Source organism: Crocodylus siamensis, chromosome 11 (assembly GCF_052110815.1).
Source record: "Crocodylus siamensis isolate JL-2025a chromosome 11, ASM5211081v1, whole genome shotgun sequence".
Taxonomy (NCBI): Eukaryota; Metazoa; Chordata; order Crocodylia; family Crocodylidae; genus Crocodylus; species Crocodylus siamensis.
Genome location: NC_143405.1, coordinates 38,523,924 through 38,540,945, shown reverse-complemented (window position 1 = coordinate 38,540,945; position 17,022 = coordinate 38,523,924). Strand labels below are relative to the sequence as shown.

Genomic DNA, 17,022 nt, shown 5'->3' with positions numbered 1-17,022 from the left:
GTTAAACACGTATGTTAGTTTCCAGGATAAGAGGTCATGATTTGCAGAGTGAAATTTTGTCTTGGGAGTCAGTAACAATGCATGCTAATTGGAATATTCACTGGACTATAGATACCAGTGTGCATTTGCAGAAAGGTTTGAATAGACTGAGTGGAGCACAAATCTCTTTAAAGATCCTAACTCATTAAACTCCCTTTTGCTTTAAAAGTAGAAAATAAGGTCAATACTAATGTTCACTTAAAAACATTAATACGGGTGTGTTATTTTGCTGAGGTTTTAGTTATACAGTCAGCATGGAAAATGCATCTTTTCCTCTGAATAAATGTTCATCATTCATGTCTTCTCCATGAAAAGTGCAATGTAAAAAGAGAAGTTTACAGTAGAAAAATTCAGTCAACATTATTCAAAGTTATTTAATTTCCACTAATTAGGAATATAAACATATTAAACACACACCAAAACATTTGTAAAAGACTGTATGGCATTATTACAGTGTTTTAGCTCAATACAAATGTAATTTGTAATTTTATAAAAATTATAAGAAAGTATAGCAACATTTTTAAGTAACACATCAGACAGTATAGAAAAAATAAATCTCAACATTAATAGTACTTTAAACATTTTCAATGTAAGAATTTTAAAAGAGCTTTTTAATGACAGTGTCACAACTCAAAATTAGTGCAATATGCCAAATACATTTTAAGCAAATATTTATAGCAAGTTGTACAATTTTCTGTAACTAACAGACCAGAAGTCTGAGAACTAGTGTTAACTGAGGTAAGTATTTCAATTGCAACTAAACATTACTTAAGTGCCTTACAAGCTGATTCTATCACTAGAAAGAAAATATTGGCATCCCTTCATGTATGCACTGAACCCTAAACAACACATCATGAAACCAGCACTACATCAGTGAATACTTAGAAGTGAAATGGCTTCTCCAAAATATTTTAACTGCTTAAAAAACTTATAATTCGATGCCATAAACAGTATTTAATACATAGGATCTTAACCTTAAGTATCAAAGCCTTTATATAATTAACCTTTCAGCACATTATTTTGTTTACAATTCATAACATATCTAAAAAAGCCCCACTTTTCAATTTAATAGTTAGCATATCTTGAAAATTAAGCAAGCTTCATTTGGAAATATCACAGTATGTTTATCACTGAATAAGTACATGACTTTGATTACCAGAAATGACAGTTATTGGCATAGCTACTGCCAAGCTCTTTAAGCAAATGAAAAAGGGAACATTAAAAGAGAAAAGAATCCCTCCCCACTACTATACACACTCTGATCCACTACAAACTGATAAAGGTAAGAGGCACATGGTACCTCCTAATCCGGGAGTACCTTCCAAAGCTGCAGAGAACTGGGAAGAACTATGCCCCAAGCAGTACTGCCTTCCCACCCCCCTGCATCTTCCTTGCAAAGACTTGGGCTTCAGAGGCTCTGGCACCAGGGAAGGAAAATCAATAGGACAGTGCAGGAGCAACAGCAAGAGGTTCACTGCCGCTGAGGGAAGATATTAACTCATTTTTTTGCCGCAGACACATGTCCAGCAGCTTACAGGTTTTGGTGCAACAAAAAGAAAGTGACATATCCTCCTCCCGCCAGAAATGATATTTCTCAGAATGCCCTTTACTGAATGCTCTTGCACTGTGGCTGTTACTGTGCTTCCCCCAACCCAGACCTGAAGCCAAAGGAGAAAGGGGAATATGGGATGGTGAGATACCTCCACTCCATTCTGGTGTCTTCCCTTCCCCTCCTTCTTCAGCAACCCCCTGAGGTGTGCTTCACTCTTCACATCCTTATCCTGCTCCACAGTTAACCTCTTCAAGCAACAATACTTACTTTTTTAACTGACGTTCTTCATAATATTTATCTTTATTGAACCGAATGTCTTAAATGTTGATTATTCAGTCTCTTTTTGTTAAAGCCCTCACTTTTAGAGACACAAAAACAATAATGTAATAACTGAATCCTTGGGCCTCCTATGTAGACTATGACGTCTTTTTATTCAACTCCTTTAAAGTTCATTTATAAAAGAAGATTTTAGTCATTACGTGGAAATGGAGTAAATTATAAGCCAATGCATTTACTTTATATAGGTTAGGCCAGTTGTCACACAGGCCATGTGCTGCAGGGGCAGACTTCCAGGATCCTCCTGCACCCTGCATTGACTGCATGGGTGGCACATGGCTCTCCCCACCACATGGGCTGCATGTAGCCCCCACCTAAGTCTTCCTCCATCCTGCTACAGGAAAGGCAGCTGCATGGGCCTGTGTGGGCCCACTGGATGGACAGCCCTGATATAGGTGATGCTTAAAAAAAACAAACTACTGACTATTTTTCATAGTACTACATTTAAACATCAATACTGAATTGATCATTAAAGAACAATGGCTCTGTACCTCCACTGGATAAAAAGAAATAGATAAGTACTATAAATCAGAACATAAAACAATTTTACTTCCAGTTTCCATTTGAATCTCTTTTTTTTTTTTACTAAGGACATTAGCAATTCAGGGTTTAATAGACATAAAATATTTTAACTACCTCCCAGAATCAAACTTAAACATTCATTAAATTTTTAAAAAAATAAAACAGTTATTTTTATCTCTTACTGACAGGACTGGTTAATAATGGTGACCATAGCTAGAAAAATTCAAGTAACTAGATCACTTACTAAACAAAGGACTCTAATGATATATATGTGAAGAGTGAAACTCTATTGCTTATCATTTCAATAATTTATATTTGGCAATTTTGACTCCTGGATAATAAATTCTTGGTCATTAATGAGTTATATATTCATTTCTTATTAATTTTTAAAAATTTCCAATCTATGTAAACATGAACTTTTTTGATCCTTCAATATTTTGAATTGCATACTAATATTAGATGAGAAAAAAATACTGTACTTAGAGCAAAATATTCAACAGTGACAAGTTTATATTACTAGTACTGGTATAAACACAGAGAAGTATTATAGATTACTGAAGTGGGAAAAGATTTCTGACAACTGTTTGAATAAATATTGTTCCCTAATCTCACAGCAAAATGTGAGAGATTGCACACCTAGAGTTGTTTGCATATTGTTGAAAATCTACTCCAAAAAGTAGGTAAATTGAGTCACCCTTTCTATTACTCCTCTCCTCCCCACAGTTTCTTAGTATTCCTGCCTTTTCTGGTACTCTGTCCTCCCCACAGGATCTGAATTTCAAAATACGTGATCAAAATCTGGAAAATGGAGGAGCAGCATAAAAAAAGCTGAATCTACATTTTTATTGTCTTTAAAAAGATTAAGAAGTCCTCATTCCAGACCGTTCTTGCTCTGGACTCTGCCTCCTTCCATGTACCAATGTCATTAAAGAGAGGCCTTGGACAGTTTTCAGATCTTACTCATGCAAGTCTTTTCAAGAAAACAGTAAACTCTCCACAAAAATAAGAGAAGGAATTAAAGCTTTCTACACCATATGATATAAAGACAAAGACACTGTTCTTAAGTGCACACCTAAATTAAACCTCAAATATCTGCGGCTTTTCATATGACAGCTGCTCAAGAGGACTTCAGGAGTCAGTCAGACATTTAGAATTATTTTGGGACCACCTATTATAAAACATTAACAGAACTGAGTATAAGGCAAGTCAGTCTTTTGCAAATGTTAAATTAACCCTGATGGAGTTGTTTAGACTTCTTGTCCTTAAGTTTAACACACAATACAATTAGTAAGTTTTCTTTTCTCAAACTTAGTATTGCCTTACTGCAGTGACTAGTTAGTTAAATCTGAACTGGAACCTCTAATCATCAGCTCTACCTTGGGGTTTTCTGCTCCTCTGGTTGCTAGCTCGTTGTCAATAAGTCGCAGGTTGTGCAAATTAAGAATGGAATCAGCAATTATCCGTGCTGTCCTCTTCTGATAGCCTCCCGATGTCACCATCAAGATAGGGATCCTGCGGCTTCTGGCTGCCATGAATACTATTTCATCTCTTTTAACGATTCCCTAGATATTTACAACAATAATTTAAAAAATCAAAGTGAAATTATTTTAAATGTGATAGTTTGAGTTTTTAGTATTACATATTACCCGTCTATGGCTTATTCATTGCTACTTTTATGTTTGAGAAACCACTATTATGCCACTTATTTGTTTTATTTCATAACAGGAATTCAATGAAAAGCTGTTAAATAATCATTTCAAATACACTTTATGAACATCCCATCCATTAGCTTTGGCTTTCTGTCCAACACCTTTACAAAGGTTATTTATTATTGGTATGACACTTCTGATTTAAGGCCAAAATAGACTGGAGCCCTTTTTCTGCTAGGTGTACAAATTCCTAAAAAGAGTACCAGCTCCAAAAGTATATAGATAAAAAGAGTAGGAGAAAAAGCTATATTCCCCTTGCAGAAATATATATAACGCCCCCAGTTCAAGACAGTGAACTTCATCAGGACCACTCTCATACTTAAAATCAAGTGACTTGCCACAGATAACAAGAGAAGTCAGTAGCAGAGCCTGGAATTCAATACAGCCACCGGGTCCATATTCATTCTAGTCCATAGCATCATCCATCTTCTTTTAAAAAGAGTGCCACATTACTGCTATAAAATTGTATGCATAAGTTGTGTTGCTGAATAGGGTGTTTCATAATCCAGAAAACAGAAAGTCTCAAAAGAGACTCCAAATGTTCCACACCAAAGCAATTTCTTATTAATAAAAGAAGAAGGGGAGTAAAACAGCAAAGGAAAGTTTGATGACAAAAAGGGCAAGTACATCATAGAATTCAGCATAGAAAAGAATGGACTGATACAGTGAGTACAAATATACACAATTTCAAGAAATTATATTTGAAGGAATGGGGGAATTCAGAAATTTTAAATGAAAAAGATAATTAAAATCCATATAAATAGAGAAAGTAGGACAAATATGATACATAATGAAAGGTGTTAGCAATCTATTATAATGTTTGCAAAAAAAACTACAGCTTCAAGATGGACAGCTCAAAAAACTAAAGGTTAACAAACTACAAAAATTGAGAAAGCAGGAAGGGCTAGGCAATATAAAGAATCACTACATTGTAAAAGGAGCAGAGGAGAAATACCAGAGGTGATACACTAGCCTGACATGCTAAGAAGGACAAAACTGCTCCTCATATCTATCAGGAAAGAACAGTGGAAAATCAGAAAAATGTATGACCATAAATGAATAACTCCAGCAGATGAAAATAAACATTAATCTATAATTGATACAAATGATTCTCTAATAACGTTTGGCTGTTTAAAAGGGTACCGTAAGACAACAAAGATCAGTAAGATAAGATTAAAATAAAGCTACATTAAGAATTAAATGCAGAAGGTGGTAAACTGCAAGGAAAAACTCTGACCTCACAGAAAGATGGAAACTTGTAGCTATGCTTTACCAAAATCATAGATGCAACCTCAATAAATAATCAAGCACCACAATCCTAAAACAAGGATTCTCAAAAGAATATGCACTTTTCACATTACTAAGAATTCTGTAATTGTAAGACCAGTAATAAAAGAGTCTGTATAATAGAAAAAAAAAAAACCCAGCAACAATTTTGAGCTGCTAGAAGAGTTTCTGGTCCAAGAATCAAAATGCTTTACAACAGGGGTGAATTAATCCTCATAAAGTGATGGTCTACTGCAACACAAAGCAGCTTGCTCAATATCACATGTACTCCATGAGAGAGCCAGAAACACAACTTAGATCTCCTGACATTCACTAGTCTGCTTTAAACATGATATCACCTATTTTCATGTACAACTGGCAGTTTAATTCAAACATGTTTAGAGCCAAAAATGTTGTACCACAGTCCAAGGTCTTTTAGTTATAATCTCCTTCTAATTTTATTTTTAAAAATTTTTTTTAGTTTCAACACAGAAATTTTTAGGTTCTTTTAAATATACATTATCTCGTAAATAAAGTATGCAGCGTATTCTGACTCAGCAAAAACTGTACTCCAAAACTCACTTTAAAAATTCTATCAGTGTAACTGATTTCTGATTAAGTTCCTTTTTAACCTACTTAAATATTTACATCATAGAATAAAATTAATAATAGTAGCTGTTTTGATGATTCTTCAGTTACCTAATACTTAGAGATTCATCAATTCAGCTTTGATACTAAACTTCTCTTCTATCATCAGTGACAACAGAAAATGAGTGTAATCACTCAAACAAACACTGAACATCAACCCTTTGGCACACTATGTTATTATTCAAGTTTCTGCCAAAATGTCTATATCCTGAAGTATTTTAGCTGATTTCATAAAGTACAAGACAAGAGTCATTAGAAAAATACTGAAAACAAGTAAATAAAACAGAGCTGGCTTCATGTTACCCGCAAAGGCATATTAAGGATAGATCTACGGACATTTACAACTGCCCTAAATTATATGATGAAGTGTGGGTTCACTGGATCCAAAGGAGACCAAACATTGCCTAAAATGACAAGGACTGAGCCAGAAAATAACTGGTAGTATTCACAGGCCCCTGCCAGAGGTTAATTAAATAGTGCAATGGGATCAGATCACAGATCCAAACAATCATGCAGCAGGATGTGCACAGCAGGACACATAATTTTGGGGATGATGGATCTCCCAATTACAACCCACTGGTGCAGGCAACAGCATTCTTTTAACTTGTCAGCATATGTGGAGTCCAGGATTGTGATCCCTTACTCAGCTCCCCACCAACACACTAAGTTCAAAGCCAGGTATCTAGCAACACCACCTGCAGGGATGCTGAGCTGCCAGGCACACAGTTCTGCAAATGCTGGGCTGGGGGGCAAGTTCAAAGCTGGGCAAATGATCAGCTCCCTACCTGGCTCTTGCAGAACTCTGAGCAGCCACATCCTGGTTCAAAGTACCCCAGTCTCCATGCCCACAATAATCAGCTGATTATTAACTCAGTCTCAAACTGTCCCAAGGCCTATTGTTGGCATAGGTACAAGGGCACAATACATGTTCAATTTAAGGCACCATACAAACCAGCCATTATATGTGGCATGTCTTTATCGCTAGTTTGCCATTTTATGGCTCCATAATACACTGGCTGAACATACGGCATTTTGCCATCTACAGTGGGATTAACATGTTAATTGTATCATAAATGTAATGTCTTCCAGGTGCCACATTTGACTAGATGGCCCCATCCTCGCCACCAGTTTCTGCAAGCTCATGTCTTGCTGATTAGAATGGCATTGAAGAAGAGAGAGCTGAAGCCTGTCCATGTATCTGTTTGCTGCCAGAAGGGAAAACAGGCAGGTGAAAAATACAGCACATCTTATACTCTAAAAGCTTAATGCCCTTACAGTATGACATCTGAACAAGGCCAGAGGAGACTACTGCTGACATTTCCTCCACTCACATCTGGACAACATGCTGCCTGGATGCTAGATGGTAAGAAACCTTGTATTCTCCAGGAAGGAATTAGAACCTTGAGCCTGAGCATGGGCTTAGTCCTGCCACAGAGAGACGCCCTCACCAACTCCTTCTCTGTTAGGTGGCTGAGTCCACAGCTTCTCAGAGCACTGCCACACTGTCTTCTAGCTCAGGATCCCACCCCACACTTTGTGGTCAGCAAAACCTCTTTTCTCCCCACTAGTTTCTGTCCTTCTCCACCCTCTGCTCACTAACTCCATTGTTGCGTACCTTCTAACTTGCCTTCCACCTTTAAGCAACACAGATATCTACCACTTTTTCCCCTTTCTTATATAGATGTTGATCTTAGGAGTCTCCTCCTGTACTCCATTGCTCCCTCCATTTCTGCCCACTGTTCTTCTCTTCCAGCAGATGGGAAGTCAAAGCACATGTAGGATCCTTTCTAAGCTAACTAGCAGAGACCTCTAGACATCTCAACTCCTTGCCCCTGCTTGCTTGCCACAAGAGCAGAGCTTGGAGAGTCCCAGCAGTTTATGAAGTGAAGACACCCAGCTCACAAAGCACTTAGCAGGCAGAGAAAGAGCACTGAAAAGGAAGAAAATGTTCAGATTAATGAAAAGGCTGAGAACTGAGGGCATGGCAAAGAATGTCAAAATAGACTTCAAGGAAGGAAGAAGGTATTGAGCAAGGAGGGATGCCTAAGACCTGTGGGACAGCCTGACAAACCAACAGATTAAAGGAATCCAAGAAATGAACTGATGATTAGAGGGCTCTGAAAAACACTGAATTAAGAGATGGAAGAGTGTATGTTATTGGATTAGTAAAGAGGAAAAATAACTGATTTTGGGAATGGGACAAAGCACTGAACTTATAAACTGGCTGAGAAGGAAACTAAATCAACCAGTGAAGATTTGATAGACTAGACTGGGGTAGGCAACGTTTTTTGGCCGGAGTGCTGAAAAACTCCACAATTTCATAGTTTCATAGTTGGTAGGGTCAGAAGAGACCTGAGCAGATCATCAAGTCCAACCTCCTGCCATGGCAGGAAAGAGTACTGGGGTCAAACAACCCCAGCAAGGTGTTCATCTAACCTCCTCTTAAAGACTCCAGGGTAGGAGCCAGCACCACTTCTCTTGGAAGTTGGTTCCAGATCCTAGCTGCCCTGACAGTGAAGTAGCGCCTCCTGATATCTAGCCTGAATCTACCCTCTGTCAGCTTGTGACTCTTATTTCTAGTCACTCCTGGCAGTGCTCAGGGGAACAGGGACTCCCCCAATGCCTGTTGGTCCCCCCTGACTAGTTTGTAAATGGCATCTAGATCCCCCCCGCAGCCTTCTCTTGTGGAGGCTGAACAGGTCCGGGTCCCTTAACCTCTCCTCATAGGGCCCACACTGCTGACTCCTGATCATGCAGGTGGCCCTCCTCTGGACCCTCTCCATTTTGTCCACATCCCTTCTGAAGTGCAGTGCCCAAAACTGAATGCAGTACTCCAACTGTGGCCTGACCAGTGTCGCATAGAGGGAGAGTATCACCTGCTTGGACCTGCTTCAGCTGCATCTGTGGATGCATGACAAGGTATGGTTGGCCTTCCTGACCGCTTCCCCACACTGTTGGCCCATGTTCCCTGGGCGGCCCCTCTACGCTGCTGTTCTGGGTTGCAAATGCTGCACTCCCAGGCCTGCTACCCTCCCCTCAGTCCTCTGGAGGGCCCTCTGGAGTGCAGCAAGTGTGACCTGGAGTGGCAGCTCACATAGGGGCTGCACAGGGAAGCTGTCTGCTGCTGCAAGCTCCATGCTGCCTGGGTCACACCTCCCCTGTGTGCATGGGAGCAGCATGGGCACAACGCTGCATGCTGCCCGTTGCTCCTGCCCCTGCCTGCAGGTGAAGTGTGGCCAGGGCAGCAGGGAGCTCGGAGCGGTAGGCAGCTTTCTGAGTCCCCTGGTGTGCTCTGCTGTGCTGGGTCCCACACATTACTCTGCAGAAGCGGCGACAAGGGCAGCACAGTGGGGAGCATCGCCGGTATCTGCTGCCTCCCTGGAGGCTGCGGCTGGGAGGCAGCAGGGGCTAGGGCTAAGCGGGGAGGCAGCAGCTGTTTGTAGTCGGCTCAAGTTCTGGGTAGCTGCTGATAGCCACAGAGCCAAGGCTGCTTGCAGCATGGCTTCCATCCTCCCAGCCTGCTGCTGGGAGCTGGGGAGGCAGCAGCTGTTTGTAGCCTCCCAGCTGCAGCTGGTCCAAGGTCTGGGGTAGCTGCTGCCAGCCATGGTGCCTGAACTGCTCCCAGCAGCCTGCTGGCAGCAGCTATTGAAAGCTGGGGATGGCTGCAGCTGGGAGACTGCAAACAGCTGCTGCCTCCCTGCCTCCAGCCTCGGCCCCAGCCCCAATGCGTGCTGAGGAAAATGGCTTTGCATGCCATTCGTGCCAGGGATTGCCAACCCCTGAACTAGACAATACAGAGACATAGAAATGTAGGTTTTCTTTCTAAGAATTCAAAATTTAGCAGAATAAGAGGGAAATACTCTGATACATAAATATCCTAGCTGAACCAAGTAAAGATGGGATGAGAAACTGAAAACTGAATTAATTAGAAAAGGAAAAGAATTCCTGAAGAAAGGAAAGGGTAGGAACAGCACTGATAAATTAGAAGGAGACAAATAGGATTAAATGATTACACAGTATGGCTTAACTGGTGTAGGAGATGGGAGAGAATGCAGAATGGCTTGAAGGAAATCAGGAAAGTATGAATGATAGAGGGAAGAATTAATAGTTAATGGTATGTGGGGGAAAACCAGAGAATGGATTGTGCAAGGCAATAACATGGATAGAGAGGAAGAAAAAGGAAGGAGTGGCATAGGCAAGATGGCTGAATGGAGAGAAGAGAAAATGAATTTGCAAATAACAGAAAGCAGATTTTTAAAAGGAATGGAGGCTATTTAATAAACTATGGTGGTATTGAAGCAGGGGAATGGAAGGTGGAAATAGCTGAAATTAGAAAATAAGAGAGATACAAGTAAGAAATAGAAGGCTGAAAGTATGTTGAAATAGAGCAAGGGAGACTTGGAAGAGTGAGACTGGGTGTGAGGGAAATATGTAAGCATATTGGATTTTTTACTTTGGGGATGTGTTTTGTTTTACTTTTTGGCTTTTTTGGTATGTGTAGGATTAATTTAATTTAACAGTGAAAAGTTTTTCTGGTAAAAAATTCTAAGCACTGCTAAATACTCAGCAAGCCTGCTTTATTATATATGACAATTTTAAAGTGTTAAAATCTTCCTAAATGTGACTGACTATCTGATAATGTTCTGGAGAAAAGACCCCATAACACACCTCCATTCTTTCTTTTTTTCCTTCTACTGCTCCCATTTAATATCGTTAGCTATGGGCTAGAAGCAGGAACTATATTCACCCTTTCCTGGGGATGGAGAGAGAAGAACCTGGCATTTAGCAAAAGGGTAGGACAATGATAGGGTAGAGAGAGAGAGATCAGAAAATAAACTCTGGATGAAGGATGCAGTTTGGAAAAGCAGCAGGATTCAATACAAGAAGTGTGGTTGTGGCATGAGGAAGAACAACATAGCTGAGAGCCAACACAAGGCAGTAAACCAGGAACACTGGTTGAATGGGTATGACAAACCTCAGAGGTAGTCTCAAACCTTTAGTGTTGAAAGGCAAAGCTACAGTAGACCCAATCCTCGGTATTCGTATTTAGTGCAATCCCCGCCCCCCCAACCCCACAAAGTCTTCTGAAAATCCCCAAAAAGGGATTGGATGAATTCTTGGAGGAAAGGGGCATCAGTAGCTATTGAGCATGGGAGTTAGGGGGACAGCCTCTGAATTAGAACCTCCTAGACCTTAAATGCTGGAGGCTGCAAGTGAGAGGAAAAAAGTGGAAAAAACCCTCATCCAAAGAACCTTGTCTACCATGGTCATACCCAGTTAATTCTCCCTTTTAACATCTACTCTCTGCTACCGTCTGACACAGAATACCGAGCAAAATAGACCTGTGGTCTGACCCAGTAAATGGTAGTTCTTATGAAGAAATGTTATACAAACCTGAGGTGAAATAGCTAGACCTCCAAGAGGATCACCATCCAGGATATCAGTTCCAGCATTATATATTATTATATCTGGTCTCGATTCATTTAATGTCCCTTCTACATGTGTTTGTACTTTTTGAAGATATTCTGTATCCTCTGTACCCCCATCCAATTCAACCTTCCGCTTTATGGCTCCTGCAAGTAATGTTTTAATAGTAATGGATCATAGAAACAAAATTATTTGGGGATAAGAAAGAAAAAGCAAGATTTACACAAAAGCAAAAGGGAAAAAAAATTACATGATTTATCAAAATCTTGTCAATAATATTTTCATAGGATCTTAAATTTAAAAGGTGATTTTAGCTACTGCTTTCTTGAGAGAAAATAACTGCTAAGCTACGACATTACAACCTGGAAACATTTTTATGTTTAGACGAAAAAATATCACGAAAAATGAATAAAAGAGACTTGCCTTTCTTAGCAAATGATTAGCAAACAAGTAGGAAGTGGTTGTTGAATAAGGGAAACTTTCAGTCATATTTATTCCACAAATATTTGGCAAGTAAGACAAAAATTAGGAAAAACACCAAACTAATAATGGACCAAGTACTTAAGAGTATTAAAAGAGATAGCTCTGCCCCAAACGGAACATCCCGCAATCAGATCTGTCAGCAAAACTGTACCAATTTACTATCTTGATGTCAATTATGTTCCACACAGATATTGAGGTCTGCTGAGGAAGATTCAGTTTGGTCAAGGTGCTACAAATGCATATAATAAGGCATCAAAGTCCCAGAGGATAGTGGAGAAGGGTAGGAGATCAGGCCCAAGGTTTTCTGTCTCTGAACTAGAAAATTTAGAATATTTTAAAAATAAATTAAAATAGAAATAAATCATTCAAATAAATTTCAGCTCTTGCTTGGTGGAGGAAATGGAGCCTCACAAAGTATATAACAAAATACACTGTGGCCTAAAATTCTGACTGGAGCCTCCAGAATAACTGAACAGAAATAAAATATATGATAAATACTAATTTGCCCTAACAATCTTTGTGAGATGAGATGCACTGATTCATTCCAGTCCTCCAGCACTGCAGCTAAGTGTTCTGTTTTCTTCCACATTTTTGTCCTTTTCATCTTTTACATTCTTTCTGATATTATTTTTCCTGATTTCCATTCTTGTTGCTTCATAAATGTTCATAAAATTATGCACAGCTGCACATAACTTTGGACAACATATAGATCATGTTCTGAGGAAATAATGTTATAAGCTGAAAAGAGTTTATAAAGCAGAGGAAAAAAAAGATAAGTACTGGTTAGATAAAGTCACTAAAGAGAAGTTATGACAACCACGGAACCTTGTTCCATAGTTCTGCTGTTGGTTGAACTAATTTTTACACTGTTTAGTTGCTGCTAAGTTTTAAGTAATTACCTACTACCAGTGCTGCCCCAGAGATTCCCCTGAGGCTTGAGGTCAGGCAAGTCATGTTGGCGCAGAAATCTTCAAACGCATTCAGATGCCTAACTCTTATGTAGGCTCCTGATTCCCTGTGAAATCAATGGGAAGTAGGTGCCTAAATACCTTTCAGGATTTTAGCCTTCCCTGTCTGTGCATCAAGTCCACATATTTAATAACCCTATCCCCATGGACAGATCTAGGATTTTGAAAAGGGGAGTGCAGATTGTGTGGTGCATCATCACAAATAACTCAACACACACTTTTCTCTACTTAAAAAGAAATTAAAAGCTTTACTAATGTGCTAAGGGCCTAGCTCTATATTATTCAGTTTAAGTTCAAAGCAAAAACAAATATAACTTTACTGAACTGTGCCCTGATTTGCTAGATAATATATGAAGTTTAAAAAAAACCACAGCTAGCAAAATAGTCAAAAGAGTGTGTTTCATTAGTCCTGCAGTTGTTATAGTTAAATATACATTAGGGCTGTGCAAAGCTTTGGTAGCTGATTCAATTTGGAGGAGATTCAGCCTGATTCGGGGACCAAATCATGAATATGAATCAATTTAGGAGACCAATTAAAAGCTCTGAATTGATTTGAAGCATCCAAATCGATTCAGAAAAGCTTTAGAAAAGATTCGACCATAGACTAAACAGGCAGCTGACACGGCTGCCACCCGCTGGTAAGTCTGTTGGGGCTGGGGAAGTTGCGGGGGAGAGAAGGGGTGTGGGGGAGGAAGGGATTGGGGCTGGGACAAGCTGCCCAGCTAGGGCAGGGGGGCGTGTTACTCAGGGAGGGAGGGGGGCGGGGGAGCACAGGATGCAGGTGCAGGAACACTCGGAGCGGGGGTTCTGCCCTGCTGCTGTTTGCCTAGCTGGGGTGGGGGATGGGATGCGGCCACAGCTCGCTCCAGGCAGAAGGGGGCAAGTGGCAGCAGGGCAGAGCCCCTGCTCCCAGCACTGCCACACTCACATCCCACACTGGCTGGCTAGTGGCAGCAAGACACAGCCCCCACTCCCAGCACTGATGCGGGCTGCCACCTGGAGCGAGTTGCACCTGCATCGTGCCGCCACCCCCCACGAGCTGAGCCAGGCAGAGGCAGGCACAGCTGGAGGAGCCATGGGAGAAGCCCCCATGGCTGCCTTGCCCGGTCCCATCCCCCACCTGGCTCAGCCTCCTGGTACATAAAAAAATAAAAAGGCCCGGCACTGGCAGCAGCGATAGGGGCCTCTGAGGGCTGGTGACAGAGACCCGCACCCCCCCCTTCTGCAATGTGGGGCAGTTGGAGGCAACAGGGATCTCCCCCCCACTTAGCACCCGCAGAGGAGCTGCCCCATGATGCAGGTACAGTGTGGCTCAGCAGGGCGCCACACACTGTGTGGGAGCTGGGGCAACTCCACCTGTCAGCCAGAGCCTGACACCACTCAGCCCCAGCAGCCCCAGCTCCCAGACAGCGCGCAGCACCCTGCTGAGCCACGCTGCACCCGCACAATGCAACTGCTGCCGCATGGGTGCCAAGTGCGGCGGGGGGTGATCTCTGCTGCCCCTCTCTGCTCTTTGCTGTGCAGGGGGACTGCCACAGGGGCCTGGAGGCCCCAGTCACCACTGCTGCAGTCACAGAGCTTTAAAAAAAAAAAAAAAGAAGAATCCCCGTATTTACTGTCTGCAGCAGCAGCATTTGGGACTTACTTGCGAGGGCTCATGGCAGAGCCCCCCCATGCAGTGTGGGGCTGTGGGAGGCAGCATGGCTAGGCAGTGCACTGTGTGCTGTCTGGGAGCTGGGTAGGCTCCATATGTCAGCCAGAGCCTGGCACTACTCAGCCCCAGTGGCCCCAGCTCCCAGACAGCACACAGCACCCTGCCAAGCTGCACTGCACCTGTACCGGGGGGCAGCTGCTGCTCAACTGCCAGGCAGAGGAGCAATTCCTGCTGCCCCACACTGTGCTGCGCTGCACAGAGGGGCTCTGCCATGAGCACCCAGAGGCCCAATCACTGCTGCTGCATCCAGTGAGTGTGGGGCTTTTTTTTCTTAAGCGCTGGGACTAGGCTGGGGCCGGGTGGGGGATGGGGCCAGGCAAGGCAGCCATGGGGGCTTCTCCCATGGCTCCCGCCTGGAGAGAGGCAGGCACAGCCAGAGGAGCCATGGGAGAACCTACAGCTGCCCGGCTGTGCCTGCCTCTCCTCGGCCAATCTGAATCACCCAATCTCTCCGAATCAGCGCTGAATCTTCAGAAGCCTATTCGGCCAAATTGATTTGGGACAGTGATCCGAATCTCTAAATCTAATCACTCAAATCAGTCAAATCTGAATCGAATACTTTACTATTCACACAGGCCGAATATACATCTCTTATTCGGATTCATAAAACAAAATCTAGTCTCATTCGGATTCATAAAACAAAATCTAGTCTTAAGTGTCTTTAAAGTGACCCCAATACTTCACTGTCTGTCATTTCCATACCTAATTTAATATTACGACACCTAAATTAATTTTTTTAGCTAGAGATAAGAAGTCTGTGAAACAGCACTGTGAACTGAGGGACGTTACCAGAAATGGCTAACAAAAAGCAAAGTTGCAGAAGAAAGGCTACTATGAATAGTGGAATATCACAACCATTAAAAGGAAGAGAAAAACATTAATATCAGAGGAATGAAGAGAAGTTAGCAGGGATCAAATAGAATATAATGATCCATGATGTTAATTGACTCCCTCAGAACTTCATTTAATAGAAATACCACCGCTCCTCCCAGACTGTTGGTTTTAAAGTTGAGGTGGATCAGGAATCAAATGGGGGTACAACTGTACCACTACACCACCCCTGACCCTGATTCCCCCCTGCCACAAGGGAATTGTGAAGATAAACAAAGATTGTGAGGCACTACACATAACAGAGCCATAGGTAATGGATAACTTGGCTACTAATCAGCAGGGTTCTAGAAATCAGTTTGCTATGGAAAAATGCGGAACTTGCGTGTTTACAGAGAATCTTTAGAATCACTGGGGGGAAAAAATGTACTGAAAATAATAGGCTTATGGCCACTGTAGCAGCCTGCCGGGGAAGAGAAGCCACCAGCACCCAAGGAAGCAGCCAAGATGGCAGCTGCCCCCTCCTCTCTCTGCCACTGATTGGCTGAGAGGGCTGCCTGTCATGCAGCCCCACCCCTTTCCACCAATCAGTAGTGGGGGCAGTGGAACAGCAGCCCTTTTGGCCAATCAGTCGTGAAGGGCAGAGATGCCACTGGGACTCCTTGGCCTATCAGTTTTTCACATTGTTTTTTTTTTCCTAAACATAGCCATGATTTGCTAACAAAGGCTTGACACTTAAAAATCAACTAAATGCTTTGTTTCTTTGGAAATGTTGCAACCTAGTCATAGTCCACATGCCAGAAATCTTGCCATTTAACATGAGTAAAAGAATGCATTGGCCATTCTTTCAAAATTCATCTGTTAGTAATTTACTGTTAGTAGGCAGGATGTACTGTGGATGATCATTATTGATGTAATATTTTGAAATGTGTATGCCTGAATGTAAATGAATAAAGGTCTTGTAAGTAAAACAAAAATCCAGTCCTGCATGTGTTTCTTGTCAATCATGTAAACGAAGCAAGTGTGCAGTTTGTAGTGACAATTACATAAAAAAATTAAGAGGGCTATATTATGATAGCGTTTAAAAAAAAAAAAAAATCAAACCTGCCATAAATTTCTCTATCAAATATAACCAAATCAAAAGCTTAAAACACATTTTAGGCTTTTGCCTTGTAATTTGACTAGTCCCAAAATTAATTATGACATGCCATCAAACTTATACTATGGCTTCTAACAGCTGCATGAGTTTTATTTGTTTCCAAACGCTTATAAGTTATTTAGAGATTCCTCAGTTTCTACATGCTTATAAAATTACATCTTCTCTAGTTATGTTGTAAACTACAATTCTGCAGGGAACATGATCCCTAGTTACAGTTAGGTCATCCTGAATGAATTTTTTTCAAAATATTTAGTCTAATAAAAACACAGAATCAATTCTAAGTAGTCACAGTTGTCATTAAATCAATAGCAGGTGTAGCCTATTATTCTGATGTTTGGCATGCACTTTCCAAATATACTGCTAACAAGACT

The 17,022-nt window shown here is 41.4% G+C and overlaps 1 protein-coding gene across 5 annotated transcripts in view; it reads right to left on the bottom strand.

Moving 5' to 3' along the window:
- Positions 1-401: 401 nt before the first annotated feature.
- HDAC11 (histone deacetylase 11) overlaps positions 402-17,022 on the bottom strand; it is a 115,408-nt gene continuing 98,787 nt past the window's right edge. For all 5 annotated transcript variants that reach the window (XM_090022079.1, XM_090022081.1, XM_090022083.1 and 2 more), the window contains 2 exons: positions 11,467-11,645; positions 402-4,011 (listed from right to left, as the gene is read on the bottom strand). In XM_090022079.1, the coding sequence (XP_089878205.1) occupies positions 3,781-4,011; positions 11,467-11,645 (410 nt within the window). In that variant the 3' untranslated portion in view covers positions 402-3,780. The remainder of the gene's footprint in view (positions 4,012-11,466; positions 11,646-17,022) is intronic.